The 16,838-nt window shown below is 42.3% G+C and overlaps 1 protein-coding gene across 24 annotated transcripts in view; it reads right to left on the bottom strand.

Annotated features, from left to right (window-relative positions):
- Positions 1-3,373: 3,373 nt before the first annotated feature.
- Positions 3,374-16,838, bottom strand: part of MAPT (microtubule associated protein tau) — an 82,908-nt gene continuing 69,443 nt past the window's right edge. For 19 of the 24 annotated variants that reach the window (XM_083582998.1, XM_083583004.1, XM_083583000.1 and 16 more), the window contains 3 exons: positions 10,598-10,679; positions 8,485-8,597; positions 3,374-3,631 (listed from right to left, as the gene is read on the bottom strand). In XM_083582998.1, coding sequence (XP_083439124.1) covers positions 3,416-3,631; positions 8,485-8,597; positions 10,598-10,679 — 411 coding nt within the window. In that variant the 3' untranslated portion in view covers positions 3,374-3,415. The other 5 variants (XM_083583011.1, XM_083583013.1, XM_083583015.1 and 2 more) reach the window with 2 other exon arrangements.

Raw genomic sequence — 16,838 nt, 5'->3', positions numbered from 1 at the left:
TTTTAAAGATTTTTCTTCTCACCACCACTTAGAAATAGAAGCCTGCTTTGCAAGTCCCCCCCCCCCCCCAAAAAAAAATATTCTCTACCACTTTGGGGGTTTTTTTTGAGCAGCTGCAGTTTCCACAAACATTCCTCCAATATCCTTGAATGCCTAGGTCTGTGGCATTGTACAAAGGCTGCTCTGGCTAGGGTACAGAAGATTTGTTTCACAATGGTGTGGGGTTTTGGAATAATTATGTGGCAGCAGTGGGGCTGTGGCCTTCCAGCTGCTGGTGGTCTATAGCTTCCATTATTCTTGACCATTTACTCTGCTGGCTTGGGCAGATGGGGAGTTGAGTCCACCATCATATGGAGGTGCGGAGCCAGTAGCTTTTCAGAAGAAGGTAAATTTGACTCCCTATCAGTCCCCAACAACATGGTCAATGATCAGGGATGATGGGAGCTGTGGACTAGCAGAACCTCCAGTGCCACAGATTCCCCACCTCAGTACAAAGACAGATGCACGTGTTGGGTAGCAAGACTATTTGAGGAAATGGAGAGAACAGGAAGAGGAAATTCCTAACCACTCTGAGCACTGTCCTCCCAACTCTACAGTTCTGTGATTCTAATTCTGCATGCTATGATCCTTATCTGTTGCAGAATCTTCTGCACCCATGACAAGACACCTGGTTCACTTAGAGGCTGCCACCCAGTCACCAACAACCACCATCAGTTTGGCAAGCTCAGATAATATACGCCTTGCCAAGCTTTAAATACAGTGGTACCTCGCAAGACGAATGCCTCGTAAGACGAAAAACTCGCAAGACGAAAGAGTTTTACGTTTTTTGAGTTGCTTCGCAAGACGAATTTCCCTATGGGCTTGCTTCGCAAGACAAAAACGTCTTGCGAGTTTGTTTCCTTTTTCTTAAAACCGGGTGCATTGCTTGAAGAGGTGCAGTTCTGTGCTTCGCAAGACGAAAAATTCGCAAGACGAAAAAACTCGCAGAACAAATTAATTTCGTCTTGCGAGGTACCACTGTACTATGCTGTAAACCTACACGACAGTTCCTTATTGGACCTAGCTCTGAGGATCAGGCCTCTGTTGCCATATTTGTGAACTTACTGTTAAAAAGCCATGTGTGCTATCACCAATTTGAGATTCCACCCTCCCTCCCGCTTCTTGGGTTTGTGTGTTTTGTTTTACTTAAACCATCTTATCCTCTCACTTGGAAATTTCCAAACACATCCAGACAATTCCAACTGTGTAATGTATGAGTGGTGGTGGGACTGCCTTATAAAATCTGTGTTATTTACAACCGTTCATGCAATAGATTGTGTCATAATTCTAATAGGAGCTCTGTTGCTGTTCGGTGTTTCAGGTAGTACTCTAATAAACTAGGCTATGTTTTGCAAAGCCTGTGCTGCTTGGGAACTTACATCTGAAGGATGGAAATTTGAGAGGGCAGGGGAGAGAGAAAGATTCTATCAGATGATAAAGGCAGTGGCAGGGAGGAATAGCCATTCACAAAAGGCAAAGTACTCTCTGAAATTAAAGTATTTTCACTTAGCTTAGGTAGATGCACAGCTACAACTCGTACCGTAAATGTTTTTTAAACAGCAAGGGGGGGAAGGGTTTGTAAGGACGACCCTGGAATCTGTACTACAAATGCAATTAGTCTTTCAACTTTGACAGGTGAGGGAAAGAGCTCTTTATGCTAGTATGATAGCTTCTTGAGCCAGTACACATATGCAGGTTATGTTCAGAAACAGTCATTATTCAGACACTTCTGCACAGTGTGCTAGTTTTGGACTCCCCTCCCCCCCCCCCCTCACCTGTGAATACTTGAATTCTCTGGCACCTTTTCAGAAAATATGGGAAATAGATTCCTGCTGGTTGCATTGTGCTGTAGGTTTCCCTTGGAGCATGCACACCCAAGTTTGGGGACTTGTTCATACTACATGAGCAATGCTTGAGTACTCATAACTGAAAGGGTGAACAATCTTCATGGAAAAGTATTGTACTGGAGGTGATAACGAAACCTTTTGTTGTCTATGATTTGTGATGCTTCTTCCACAGATGCACGTACTGAGGAACAAACATGCATGCGATGAAGAGAGCATCAGATATATGCAACTATTATGAAAGACACTTGATTCTAAAAGGTGCACCTATTCCCACATGCACGCCCTTCCAGGAAGTTACCCTTCTTCCCCCATGCACTTGCACTTAAGTGCACCTATCTCATTTAACAAAAAACCCTAGAACCACACCTCTACCTCACAAATTTCTACATACAACCACAATTTTGTCATGAAAACCAAGAGAAACAGCCATGCTTATTGACTGAACACAAGGAGCAAATCTGAAACCCACAAACCTCCTTGCTCCCCTCCCCCAAGAACGCCTACCAAGTCCTTTGAGCCAACCTGCAAATGTTACGGCAAGAGCAAAGAGACGGGCATGGAACTTGTGGCATTTTTTAGGCTGGAAAGATGAGAAAGAAGGCAGGCAAGTGGAAGAGGGGAGAAAAGTGGTAGTAATGGTCAAATAGTATGAAAAATTGCTTTTAATGTCCCTACATTTGCAAAAACAGTGTCCCCAAAAGAGAATCGCATGAGGCAAGCGTCACCTTGCTCCTCAGTATGCATCATTTGAACCATAGTTGAGGGAGCTGGCAGGATTTCAATGCTGTTTGCTCTTGTAATTCAAAGGTATCAGGCCAATGCATTGGCCCTCGCATGCAGTGGTATGGCTCTAGTCAAACCCCATTCAAGAAAACTTAAAATAAAAGGCATATGCCTGTGGCAAATTGGGCATTTGCCCCCTTCCCAGCATAGAAACATGTCCCCCTGCAGAGATGAGATTCTGAAGACTAATTCCCTGAGGACTGAAGTAGGGGATATTTCACACTGCAAATCCTGTGTATGCAGTTGATATCTGCTTTAGACTTACACTATCACACATACCTGTAACAAAATGCAAAACAGCAGGTGTTCTTGAAGAAGGTTACTAAACAATCCCACAGCAATATAGGCTCTTTTCTCTGTTCATGGGGACAAACTTGGTTAGCTGCTGCTCATCGACAGAGGCAGATACCAACCCTCTTTCTCAAGCTTATATCCTATGCAGCACAAATTTTCCTAACAATTACATTTCCTTTTGTTTAGGAGCAAGTGGTGAAATGATGTCTTTCTCTAGACTGAGATATAGTAAGAAATCTTTGTTTTCATACTGTTACTAATTTTGAAATCCTGAGACCACAGATGAATAAATGGCAAGGGGGACAGGGAACCAGGTTAAAAGAGTTAGCCCATTAATATAAAAAACGAAATAAATTAAGGAATGGTGGGGAATGAAGATGTAAAACGGAACAGAGGAAGAAAGGCCAGAGTGGATTCTTCTCTTCTTATTCTCTCCACCCACTTTAACACAATCACAAGCCCTGCTTGGCCAGGGAAGCAGACACTTCATCGGCCAATGTGGCCAGCTGTGGGGAGTCCACCATGTTGATGCTTCCAGTGGAGGAGACGTTGCTAAGGCGCCGTGGGGAGGCATCTCCAGATACAGTGGGTGATTTGTAGACAATTTCAGCTCCATGGTCAGTCTTGGCTTTGGCGTTCTCACGAAAGGTCAGCTTGTGGCTCTCAATCTGGAATGAGAGACATCGGCAGGTCAGGACAAGAGAGCAGGACAGGGAAAAGTGGAGGGGGTTGATGCTGTTTCCCCACCACCCACTTCAGCTATACCTTCACTAGCGTTTGACTGGTATGCCAAAGTGGTTCGTTCAGCCGCAGCTCCTCTTCTCCCCATCGCCGCTGCTTTGGCAAAACACTGATGTATGCTCAGAATTAGGAAAATCCAGGCTCTCAGTTTTTAGTGTGTTGTTATAAGGGCAGTCCCACTCATTTGCTTGGCTGACATTTTTTTTAATTAAAAAAAATAATGATATCCATGTTTCCTTGATCTAGGAATCCTACATTGCTTCATACAACCTATAGACAGAAGTTGTATGCAAACTGTGTGCTATAAGCCTATGAAATGGAACATACGAAAATGTCAACTGCTTTCAAAAGCAGCTTCTCCCAGAATTGTACTACCATGTTATGAAAAGGTGACCTATCCAAATACATTTATGAATGTTTTCAGGCAAAGAAGTCGAGTCTCCTATCAAACTGGGCATCCCTTATCTTGAAACCATGCCAGATGAAAGATCCCAGCAGCCAATCTTGCAGATAGGTGAGATGGTGATAGAGGTCTGATAGTCCAAAATATTTTTATCGTATAGGGGTTTTTTTCACATTAAGCTGCTAGGGTTAGTACAGAACATCAGGTTTTCAATCTAACAAAATCAGAGAAAACTAGTATGATGCCTTCCCACCCCACACCCTCCAAGCTCTGGGTATCTGATTCCCATCTGGCTCTCACAAAGCTCATGAGAACAGGTAACTACTTACTGGCATCACATGGGTGCAAGTCGGGGAGTGGGCTCTCCTCAGGGATGGAGGGCTCCGTGATGGGGGAAGGAGGCCCAGTCTTATTGGGGCAGTTTTGAGCACCGTTCGTGTCTTCCTTGCCCTTCTCTCTCTGCATGTGGGTGGAGAAGGTCAGTGGGATGCAAAATAGCATCGTCAAATAAGATGACATGAAACCAAAAATCTTCAATGGGGAGGGAGGGACATATAGAATTGGAGGAGGACAGAGCATCAGGAATATAACTGCAGTGTGCAGAAGAAGGTACAGGAACCAGAGATGGAGAATGCAAGTGCTAGCGAATAAAGATGGTGTGCACTCAGATATGTCTCATACCACTCAGCAGATGGCTGATGAATTTTGCCATTGTCAGTCAGCAGAGAGTGGAACATACAGGCATGGGTTAACTCCTCTTCTGGAAAGCAGGGTCAAATGATTTTTACCAAAAAAATAATTCTAGTAGGGAAGAAAGCTTTGTCCAATTTCCAATCTTAACTCTGCCCTCACAAAAAAGCAGGTTTAATTCTTGCCTTTGTATGTTACTGTTGTCGCCATAGGTGCCTTCTTAAATAAAAAAATTAGATCTTCTCAGAAGGCCTTAACTTTGATACAACCTTTATCCTCTGGATCTCCTCTCTCATTAGCCAGAAGTGCTGAGGAGGTGGGCTGGAGCCTGTACCTGGGCCCTCCTACGCAACTCCCTGCTTAAGTACTAAGGGCTCTGCGGAGGAAAAAGAGCTCCGTTTACAGCCTTTGGGCCACTACATTAGAGATAACCAGGAGTCTTCCCAGACCCCTAAGCAATCCCAGGAACACCAGCAAATGATCAGGGGTAGCTGGGGTCTTATGCAGACCCCCATTCCACAGTTGTAGAAGCAGAAGTCTTTAGAGGCCTGGGTATCTAGAGTCTACATCCCCCTCCCCTTTCTTATCAGGTGGTGACAGCAGGGTTTTTTGCTTAAAGCAACAACTTATTGTGAGATGAAGTTATATAGCTTGGTGATGGCTGGTGCAGGGATGCTACTAAAACAGAGGACCTCTGTAGTGTTTTCCATATTCTTTACTGTTCCCAAGAAAAACAGATGCTCACACTTCATTAGCAGAATTCGTTATCACAGGAAAGGATTCCTTCTAGATGCCCTGGCTGTCTCAGGGCACAACTACAGAATGGTCACCAAGCCTGAGCAGATAGCTAATATAATAATGGAACTATTCCAAAGTTTAAACTTGTCTCTTGGGGAGGGGAATCAGTGGGGGAGAGAACAATGCTATCCCTGACATTAAACCTTCTCACTCTCATGAATTCTCTGCCCCCTTTAACTATGTTTATCATGCTGCTTGCCATTCATGGACTCCTCTTCCTGTGCCTGGAGCATAGGGCCATCCAAGTGGGTCAAAAGTCATACTTATGCTCACAGTGCCTGCAAGGCTTTCCTTCTCTGATACCTACAAAAGCCCAACTGTGGTCCAGGAAATGCAGAAAAACAGGGGAGAGGGGGAGAGGGGGAGTGAAAAGAGGTGGATGCTCAGATGTGTGAATGACACTGAGAGAAGGATAAGGAAGCGGAGAAGTTCCTCCATCAGAAGCCAGCACATTCACTGGAAGGAGCCAATGAGAGCTAGAAAGGTTTCTAAGGCTACTAAAATGAGATGCGTCTGAGAGGAAGGGGCTGAAATGCATGTGAGTAGAGCCTCCCTCCCCAAGACAGGCACAACAGATGAGGCAAATACAAACAAACAAACAGAATTAACTGGTATACGTGAATCACTCTCCAAATGGGGTTTCAAAACCTATGATGCATCCCTGCTGATAGCTCAAGGGCTCTTTGTGCATAAGCTGCCTGAACTGGGTTGCCAATTTATGAGGAAAAATAACCCAGTCTGGACTGCTCTGGTGCTTTTAACAGCAGCTTGATACACAGAGAGCAGCGGGCAAACCTTTTCATAGCATGGAAATGAATATCACCACCTGTTAATGTTTGTACATTAAGCTGCTATTAAAGGCACACATATAGGGGGCCAGCTGAAAAGCTGGCAATCCTATTCTGAAGTGAATGATTTAGGGACTTGATATTCCCAGATGCACAGTAAGCAGGCAAGCCTGGTCCAAGGAAAACAGCTAATTGTGCAATTAACTTCTAAGTATATTATATGACCTCAATGGGGAAGGTCCGCCTTAACAGAATTACTGTGCTGATTCATCATTTTATCAGTCTTTCTGGGAGAACCACTCCAGTTGGCAGTATTTGCATCCTATGGAGGGACCAGCAGAATAGGCTGCTCTGCCACATTAAATAACTCAGCAATCTGGATACCAGCAATATGTGAGCAGGTAATGGTCAATGGGTCCTTTCTTTTTAAGCAAAAAAAGTTGAGAAAGGCCTTCTTAGAGCAAAGCAGGGGCTTTGTGAAATTTTAAAAAGGCCTCAAGTGTACCTTATGAAAATGATATCTAGACCACAGCATCAGACATCAGTCTTGACTGTAGTAGCAAACATAGCCAAGCAAGCAAAGACCCCTCCTCCTCCTTGCTCCATTTGAAACCTTTGCCTCCCTCTGGGCGCATACAGACGTACCTAAAAATGGCAGCCGACATGTTAATTTCTCCAGTGATGTGAGCCTGGTTTTCCCCTCCTTTATGCTGCAAATCAACAGGCATACTTACCTCCATTGTAAACACCGCATTCCTTGCTGCCCCTTCCTCATGCTTTAGACTTTCTGATTTTTTAAAAAAATTATGTAAAGCACCAATGATATATAGCTGTGTGATTAAAGGGGAAACTGAACTTACCGTGAAGCTCCCTCTGTTTAATCAGTAGGATCGCTGGCTAGAAAGACTAACTTCTCCTGTATCTCCAAAGGCAAGGCCAACCTAACTTATATCCCTAGTTGGAGAGGAATTTCCTTCCAAGATCTTGGCAGATAGCAAATGCACTCATTAAAGAAACAGTCTACCAACAGGCAGGCTCATTAAATGCACTCATTAAAGAAACAGTCTAGCAACAGGCATGCTCACTTGAGGAAAAGCTGGAAACACCAAAGCATGACAAAAGGAACTAGGAATGAGAAAAGGGAAGGAGGTCTCTGATGTAACATGCTGCCGCCCCATGCACGCATCACCTCCCCACCCCCCACACTGTGCTTGCCTGACCGCCACACCAGTAAGTCTGCTCACCAACCTACCAATTAACAAGCGGGAACACCCAACTTCCCTTTCTCATTTAGTTTAGCCAGGAACCGCAATTTGGGAGAATGGTTGCATTCAGGGCCTGCTTGCAGCTTCCCACAGGCACCTGGTTGGCCACTATGGGAATGCAATGCAGGACTAGATTCAGCAGGGCTCGGCACAAGACACTGCAGTCAGTTTTTGCTTCAGCTCTCTTTTCTCCAAACTCAGCAACAGGTTTGTCTGGCAATAACATGATGGCAATGCTTTCAGAGCCCACAAGCTTTGTTTTTAGGTATGTCTGTACGCACCCCCAGGTGCCTCTTGGAGAGTATGGAAGGACAGAATTCTTCTGAAGGGCAAGTCCTAGCCCACTTCAGCCATCATTGTGGGCAGCTGCTAAGGAACTAACCACATGTTATGTACAAACATGCTTTAAACCTCTGGGGGGAGGGGAGTGTTCAGTGTGGGGAAAAGGGTTGAACACTCCTTCCCACACTATTTTTCTGCTCTCAATCACCTCAGCTTGGAGAGGGGAAGATCAGCATCACAGCTCCAATAAGTGATTTTGCATGTAACACAGAGTTTAGTCTCTGAGGCAGCTCCCTTTTTTGGAACAAAGTGGAGAATGATGCTAAGCAATTACCCTTTGCTGTTAGTCTGGCAAATGTAATAGGTATTTAGTAGGCATTAGAGAAGCATACAGAAAATGCATGGGGAAAACAGGGGACTTAAAAAACAAGGTTCAAAGCAGCAACATCAGAGACTGATGGGGAGCAGGGCTTGAGAAAGATGCTGCTACCTGTTATTACCTTGGTGAGATTTCCCCCTCATGCACAGAAAACAGCAAGAGGAAGAATGCTTACCTTTTTATTTCCTCCTCCAGGCATATGGGTGATGTTGTCTAATGACCCAATTTTTGATTGCACCTTATCTTTGAAGTCCAGTTTCTCAGATTTCACCTCCACCTGCCCACCACCTATAGGACAAATAAAGGCAGGGTTAACAAATATCAAAAAAAAGTGTGTGTACAAGATTTGGAGAAAATAATGTCATGGATTTGGCCTGTTATCCTCAGAGTTTAGCGCAAGTAAATAATAAATTCTACAGTCTAGAAAGCAAAAAAACAAAACCCAGCAAGTTCACATAGCAGAAGGCAAGTTCCACACAATTTGCAAATATACTTTGATCTTATAAAACTGATCAAGTTTTACTACATGTCCATGCTCCCTTTCAGCATTAGAAGTGGAAGCAGTTGGTCCAGAATAATGCCAGCTGAATGAATTTCAAAATAGTGAAAAAATAATTAAATACTAGCAGGCAAGAGCTAAAAGAAAAGAAGAGGATGTTGGGTTGGATGAGCTTGAGAAAAAATTATCTTGGATCAACTTGGTGGATGTTCAGTGTGTAAGCTACTGCTATAGAGAAGGAATATTGTCAAGTAGGTGTTTTGTTTGCCACCTGTCACCAGTATGTGGCTTGCTCAGTTGACTATGCAACTCAGTTGTATAGAAAGTAAAAATGGCAACAGTTGAACATGCCACTATAGGGTGTACTTTAAATTAGATGCTAGCAAGCTTATATGTACCTAATATACCAAGGTGATAAATACCATCAACAGTCTGATGAGACCCACTTTAAAAAGAGTCCCCTTTTCTCTCCCTCCCTCCCTCCCTCCCTCCCTTTCTCTTTCATGGCCTCCATCCATAGGAACAAAGGAAGCAACAAAAGGCCTTATCAATTACATTTGCAGGTAGACGGTGCCTGGTGCCAACTGGCTTCTGTACCAGCCGGTTGGACAAAATAGCTCAGAGAGCACAAATGTATGTACTAACATGTGTGTGTTAGATGGTTGCCCCCAATAGGCCTGTATGCATCTGCTGTGGCATCCAGATTTCTTCAATGTTTTTCCCCAAAGCAAATTTACAGCAGAATGTATACAGGCAGAGGACTCAAGTCCATGAACCATGCCTAGGAAGGGCTTCCAGAGATCAAAGATCTGATCCAACATGTTTGCCTCTGTAGGAGGGCTTTTGGAGGCATGCACATGAAATTATTAAGTAAGGTAAAGGTAAAGGGACCCCTGACCATTAGGTCCAGTCGTGACCAACTCTAGGGTTGTGGTGCTCATCTCACTTTATTGGTCGAGGGAGCCGGCGTACGGATTCCGGGTCATGTGGCCAGCATGACTAAGCCGCTTCTGGTGAACCAGAGCAGCGCACGGAAACGCCATTTACCTTCCTGTCGGAGCGGTACCTATTTATCTACTTGCACTGGCGTGCTTTCAAACTGCTAGGTTGGCAGGAGCAGGGACCAAGCAATGGGAGCTCACCCCGTCGAGGGGATTCGAACTGCGGGCCTTCTGATCAGCAAGTCCTAGGCTCTGTGGTTTAACCCACAGCGCCACCCACATCCCTATTATTAAGTACTAACCCATTAATCATTAATATATTAAGTTTATAATAACCTAAAAAGTTATGCAACTATGTTATCTTGGTCATGCATCTAGGCTTTTCTAGTATAACCCTGTGAACCAATAGTTGACAAAATCACGTAGATGATCAATTCCAATATTTCGCAAACATTTCTCTCTCTCAGACAGAACTTAGTACAGTGGTACCTCCGGTTGCGCACGGGATCCGTTCCGGAGCCGCTTCTGCGCATGCGCACGACGAAACCCAGAAAAATACTTCTGGGTTTGCTGCGCATGTATCCCAAAGGATATGTAACTGGAGGTGAACGTAACTAGAGGTACCACTGTAGAGGCAAGCATTACATGGGATGCAGACTATCTTTTTTTCATTTCGCAGTTGTAATTACTTCCTCTTCTACCTATCATTGTCCTTCTTTCCCTCCTTTCCCCTTTCCTTTGTCAATGCCTGCAAAAAAAGCAGAATAAAAAAGCTATTGGGTCCCACCCCCTTTAGAAGTCCAGTAATAAACTGTTGTTTTTTAAAAAACATATATAGTCACCATCACCTGGTTTATGATGAATGTTGTCCAAGGAACCACATTTGGACGTTATGTGGCTGAGATCCACTGGCTTGTAAACAATTTGTACCTGTGAGGACAAAATTAAAGAAGTGCACAGAGTGTTTGGGGCTGGAATTTATTTCAACTTGAAAAAGAATGTCTCCCCAAGATATGCAGAAAAAGTGAGACAGACGACACACTGGAACCCAACTGGAGAAGAAATGCAGTTTGAAAAGCTGTCTAAAAGATTAATCATTCAAGCACAGGCAGAAGGAAAGTTTTCCACCAGAAACTGTGAAGTCAAAGCACGCGTTGTAGCAAAATCTCCCGCCAAAGGCATGCATACTTTTTCTTTGATTGATTTTATGAAATTCAAAGAAAAGTAACAAGGATCATCATATAACAGGAAAAGTAGATTGGATGACATATTTTTGTAACCTGAGTTTCCAAAAGCTTTAGAAAAAATATACCTCTCTCTTCCCTTGTTTCTAACATAGTTGTTATTTTAAGTATACGTATATTCCACAGTCTCAACTTTAGGAATTCATTTTCATTTTGAGTTAGATGAGATTCCAATTGCTGTAGTTATTCATAATAAATCTGTTCTATATATTTATATTTAACCTTTCTGTTCGAATATTTTAAGAATATAATCAGTTGTTCAAAAGGTAATGAAAAAGACATTTCTTTTATGCTTGCAAGCATTTTTATCTAAAAAGATTTAAAATGTCCGGCAAGATCACCACATGTGGCTATAGTCAACATTATCCTTATTGCATTTCCACAGCATGCACAAACTCTTTATCACACCTCCAGAGGAAGGAGGCGGGAAAGCAATGGGAACGGAAGATGCTTAAGTGAGACAGGGAGAAAGGGGTGAGCAGACAGAGGTATAATCAAATAAGATATGCTACAGAGAAAATATATAAAACCAGAAACAGAATTAAATACCTTTTTCTGATGTAAAACTTAAGGTTTATGTCCACAAAAACTGAAACAACAGAAATAGTCAATGTGCATTGAAAGGGTTGATTTTTTTTCTAAAAGGATCTTTTCAAAATGTTGCAACAGAACAAAGGTATCTGAAACAACATGGAGACTGAAACCATACTGTGGAAAAGATTCACTTTTTCCAGAAATATTTTCTTAAAGCATGCATTCACAGCAAGAGTGAAACTTCTGATGAAATTTCATCAAATTCGCTTATGTCTACCCAGCCCTCAAAAATATGCACTGAATTTTCAGAGCTTCATTTGGATATGATGAATACCATCACAGAATTTGGATGTGTAATATTCCTTGCTTTGAATGTTCTATTAAAAAATAATTACAATCACAGCACAATTGTGACACATTGAACCATTTCGCTTAAATAGTGATCTATGCAGTACAGGGAGAGGAATACTAAGGTATTTAAACAAAGCATTTCTGAACCTTTGAATGGCATACACAAGCTAGCAAGTGTACAACATGCACAAAAGGTACAGATAAAATTGAATTAGTGGTTATTGGGTTACAAGCATTAATGACATTGTGGGAAGGAATACAATCTGACTAGAGGCAAATGGTATTCAGGGTTTCTTGTGGGCTGTAGGTGGGGCAGTATCTTCCTAGTTTATCCTTGTGCAGTTTGCTGAAAATCAGACTCGATGTCAAAGTGCCTGTCATCCTCTCAGCCACCAGGCAAATGAATGTTCAGCATTTAGAACTGCAACCTGCAATGGCTGAACAGGTTGCAGGGTAAGCCTCTCAGACAACAAGCACTGTTTTATCTGATGGTGGTACCTCTTCCAGGCCCCTGAACTTGAACTTACAGCTGTTCACTAGGCATTTTCATCCTGCTTCCAGTCATCCAAACCAGTATTTTAGAGGTCTCAATTCTCAGTGGCCCTTTCTATGTTGTGCTTGGAAAGACTACTCAGAACCGTTATAATCGTTTCTGGATTCTCACCTACATCCAGAATATCCTGGAACTAAGAAGCCATCTTGTTCCAAAAAGAGCACTGGAGTTCAAATGGGAAATCTCCAGTAAACTGGGGATTAAAGGTAAGGTTTCCAGAGGTGCTTTCTTCCTCCCAGCCAACACCTCTTTTTAAGTTTTCTGGGACCACACCTACCTGCAGGAGGCTTCTACCACTCCCATCATGCAATTCAAAAGTTCCCCTCTAGAACCTCTTGTTAGTGAAGAAGGCCAAAGATGAAGCATACAAGGGCTTGGCCTCAGTTCTCCAATTCTATGTATCTTATTAATGGCTTTTTTCCCCCTTTTTTAACAAAAGTAACTCAAAACAACTTACAACAATATATGACACATACATTAAAACCAACATAAAACAAAGAGGAGATTAAAAAAAATAATCATGTCCACATCCAAAGGCTGTACAAATGGGAAAGTATTCAAAACAAGCAGATACCAAAATTCCTCTGTTGACTCTGCCTTAACTGTAGGATCTAAGTCAGAATGGGTAAAAACATTTCTGCCCACAAAGGGTTCAGAATATTGGTCACAGTCAGCTACCAAGTTGCCTCCTATCTGTAGAAGAATCAAGATTTAACAGCCCTTTGACTGCGATAAAGTGCCAGAACAGTTGGCAAAATAGTGATGGAATAGTGTAGCCCCAGAGTAGACTGTACTAGGCACACTAATAGTCTATAGTACAGTATCTAATCTGTTGATCAGATTAAATGCAAGTCTACTATTACTACCACTTTACTAGTCACCCCATTGGTTCACTCCTTCCAACTTCACAATTGAAGAGGCTAGCTCAGCTCCCCAAATCGAGGAAGGGCACTTGGGGTGAATCAAGCCCCTAGCCTCATAAGGCCTTCAGCAGGATTGCCCAGTTTGGGTGAAAGGAAACTCTTCCCAAAAGCCATCAAAAAATCATTTAGCATCCATCAGTTTCCTGGAGCAGGCCGTCCTGATAGGTCTTCCAACCATCCTGAGATCTGGGATCCCACCAATCTTTTTAAAGATGAGTCTAAACTGTCCTGAACATCTGAAAGATTCCTCTGTAAACATCTTTCTCTTATCGTATTTTTTAATCTGTTTGCGTCTGGTGATAGCTGTGACAGAAGAAGAGACATTTTGGTATGCATTGTTGAGCACAGGATGAAAAGCACCCAGTGGGAAATCAGGAATTTGTGTCGTGTAGCTTAGTGCTAGAATGAACACATATATAAGGTACAGGGTGGGGAAATAGATAGGAAAAAGTATCAGGAGAGACCACACAAACAGGCACCTGTTTTATCTGCCTTTGTTCTATAATAGACCCTTCTTGCATATGCATCTCAGGAGGCTCTTCAACTCAACCTTGTCACAAAACGTGCAGCCTGTCTTCCTAGTTCAGCACATCTTAAGCATAGATCAGTAAAAATCTGCTTATATTTGGTATAGAAGTCAGCTCAACTCTGTATTTTGCTAGGCAAACTGTCTTCATCTGAGAGCACATTTCCATCTTGCCTGCCAAGGTCAATAGGTTAGACTTAATGTGTGCTAGATAGAAATGCAGTAATTGTTTTGCACAGAATCCACACCCAGTATCATAGCACAGGGAAGTAATGATACCTATAAACCTATTAATCACTGTGAATCAGATCTAAAACTTTTCAAGATCCAAGTGTCTTTGTAATGTCTGAATTGCTCCAAATAAATCACATGGACTTCTCACATAAATCCCAAAGAAGCATTTTCAATAAAAGGGGAGCAGCCTAGGCTTTTCCTGGGGTGATCCAATTTGTCCATGGTTTGTAAACAAATAAGTCTTTGCTCTCTGACTCTAAAAATAAAACAAGAACGCCATTCCATTGCCTTTGACACCAACCCCCAGGATGGTGTATTGCAGTACTATTTTGGTGTTTACTATCTCATATGTCAGGTGTCTTTTTTTTCAGATTGACACTGAAGAAAACTTTCCCCTACTTAAGAACACTTTTGGGTTTTGCTTTGGGATATTGCAAATTTAGCCGAAGCTCACATAAACCTCCATCACTAGGTGAGTTTATATACATTCATTTTAAATTACAATGAGGTTTACAAAAATTAAGATAAGTAAAATAATAAATACACTTTATTGTGCAGGGTGTGGCAGCCTCGGACTATAGCTCTCATCAGCTTCACGCAGCACAGCAAATGCCCACAGAGCACTGAACAGATGGCTTAGAATAAAAGCACTAAGCACTAGTTCCTGTGCCTGAACATTAGGGGTGTTATTCAACTAAGCTCTACTCAGAGTAGATCCACTGAAATTAATGAACACGACTAAGCTAGAATTGACTATACAAATAGCAGTGCTGTTGCAATTTTCTTTCCTCTTCCAAATGCTAGTTACTGAAAGATCTTCCTCCAAATTTGAAAAAGGCAAAAAGGATTTTTTAATCCGCAATGAAAATACATCATGGCTTCCTCTATGCGTGATTTATAAAAGAAATGTCAGGGAAAATTGGGAATGCTAACTTTAAAAGCATAATATACTTTTGCAGGTTCCTTATCCAATGTGGAAATCCAGTCTCCAAGTACAAGTGCCCATGCAACATCTGCCTTCATCTAAGCCCTCTGTGCACTCCTTTTCTTCCCCAGCTACTCTTTGCTATATCCACAAACCGTACAAACAATTCTGATGTGCAAACTTATTTGGAGATGGCCAACTTTGCTAAAAAGCCTTCCTAACTTATAGGGCACCTATAGATAGGTACATTAAACAGTACAACAGCAAGCTGGCCTAAGTGCAACGCATAGTGTTCCTTACTAATCTTGAATGGAGCTGTAGCCCTTGAAAGCATTTCAGGTTTTCTTATTAAAATATAAATTTGTTTATAAAAGCTAGCTCAAGATGAAATTTATCTACTGCAGACTAGTGCATAAAATAAACCCTGCTGTTCTGATATGTCCCACAATTATCTTGGCTGACAAAACAACATGGAAACATCAACATAAGGGATGTGGTAGGATACAGTCATACCAACACCAAGTCAAAAGAGTCAAATTGTTTAAACAAGGCAAACCAATACACCAAACTAATTTAAGCACGTTATGTACACTTGTGAAAGTATGTGGAACTTGTTCTGAATACAGGCTATAAGCCTTGTACATATTCCTTATTGTTTTGAAAAACATACCGGGTGACATTAATTGAGAGGATGCTCATCTGATTTACAGATGACACAAAACTGTGATGTGTAGCTAATGCTACAGAAGACAATTGGGATTCAAGATGACCTTAACAGATTGGAGAACTGGGCCCAGACTAACAAAATGAATTTCAATAGGGACAAATGTAAGGCTCTACACTTAGGCAGGAAGAAACATCTGCACAGATATAAAATGGGAGACACCTGGCTTCATAGTACATATCAAAAGGATTTAAAGATTAGCCTGGAAAAGAGGAGACGGAGAGGAGAGATGATAGTCATCTTCAAATATATAAAGGGCTGTCATATGGAAGATGGAGCAAGCTTCTATTCTCCTGCTTCAGAGGGTAGGACCTGAACCAATGGCTTCAAGTTACAAGAAAGGAGATTCTAACTAGACATCAGGAAGAACTTTATTATGGTTAGGGCTGTTCGACAGGGGAACAGACTCCCTGGGAAGGTGGTGGACCCTCCTTGGAGGTTTTAAAGCAGAGGCTGGATGGCCATCTGTCATGGATGCTTTAGATGAAATTATTGCATTGGACTAGATGACTCTCAGGGTCTCAGCTCTATGACTGCATGATGTATTCTTTGATGTGTCTGTGTTAAGCACATGACTGTATTACATGCTCCTAAATGTTTGACCTGGAAGCTCAAATTCCAGCACCTTCAAAACTCAGCCTTTAGAAAGGCACTTTTTTTCTTGTTTGCAGAGGAATGCTTAGAAACCAGAGTTGGGCTGGGCTGGTGTGCCAGTGATCAGCAGACAGAGCTTGTGTGTCATGTGCTTACTCTCAATTTTTCCTCCTCCTAATAGCAAACTTAGAAATGGAGCCAGAAGAAGAGGGCCACTGAGAAACAACAAAGAGGTACCAGTCTGCTTAAGAGAATCCTGAAGTTCATAGAAGTACAAAAGAAAACCATTTTTCTAACCAAGAGGGATAGCACCCCACCCAATTGGCACAGTAAGCACCAAGTATGTTTAGTGGTCACCAGAACCTACTGAACATTGCATATCAGTTGTAAAAACAAAAAATCACAAAGTGCAGGGGAAGAGTGAATTGGCTTGCTTGAGCCCCTAACAGCTTATACTGTTTTGGAGGAAAGCATCATGGCT

This window comes from Podarcis filfolensis (genome assembly GCF_964270895.1).
Source record: "Podarcis filfolensis genome assembly, chromosome: 13".
Lineage (NCBI taxonomy): Eukaryota > Metazoa > Chordata > Lepidosauria > Squamata > Lacertidae > Podarcis > Podarcis filfolensis.
The sequence above is the reverse complement of the archived record's forward strand: the minus strand, read 5'-3'. Positions and strand labels throughout refer to the sequence as shown.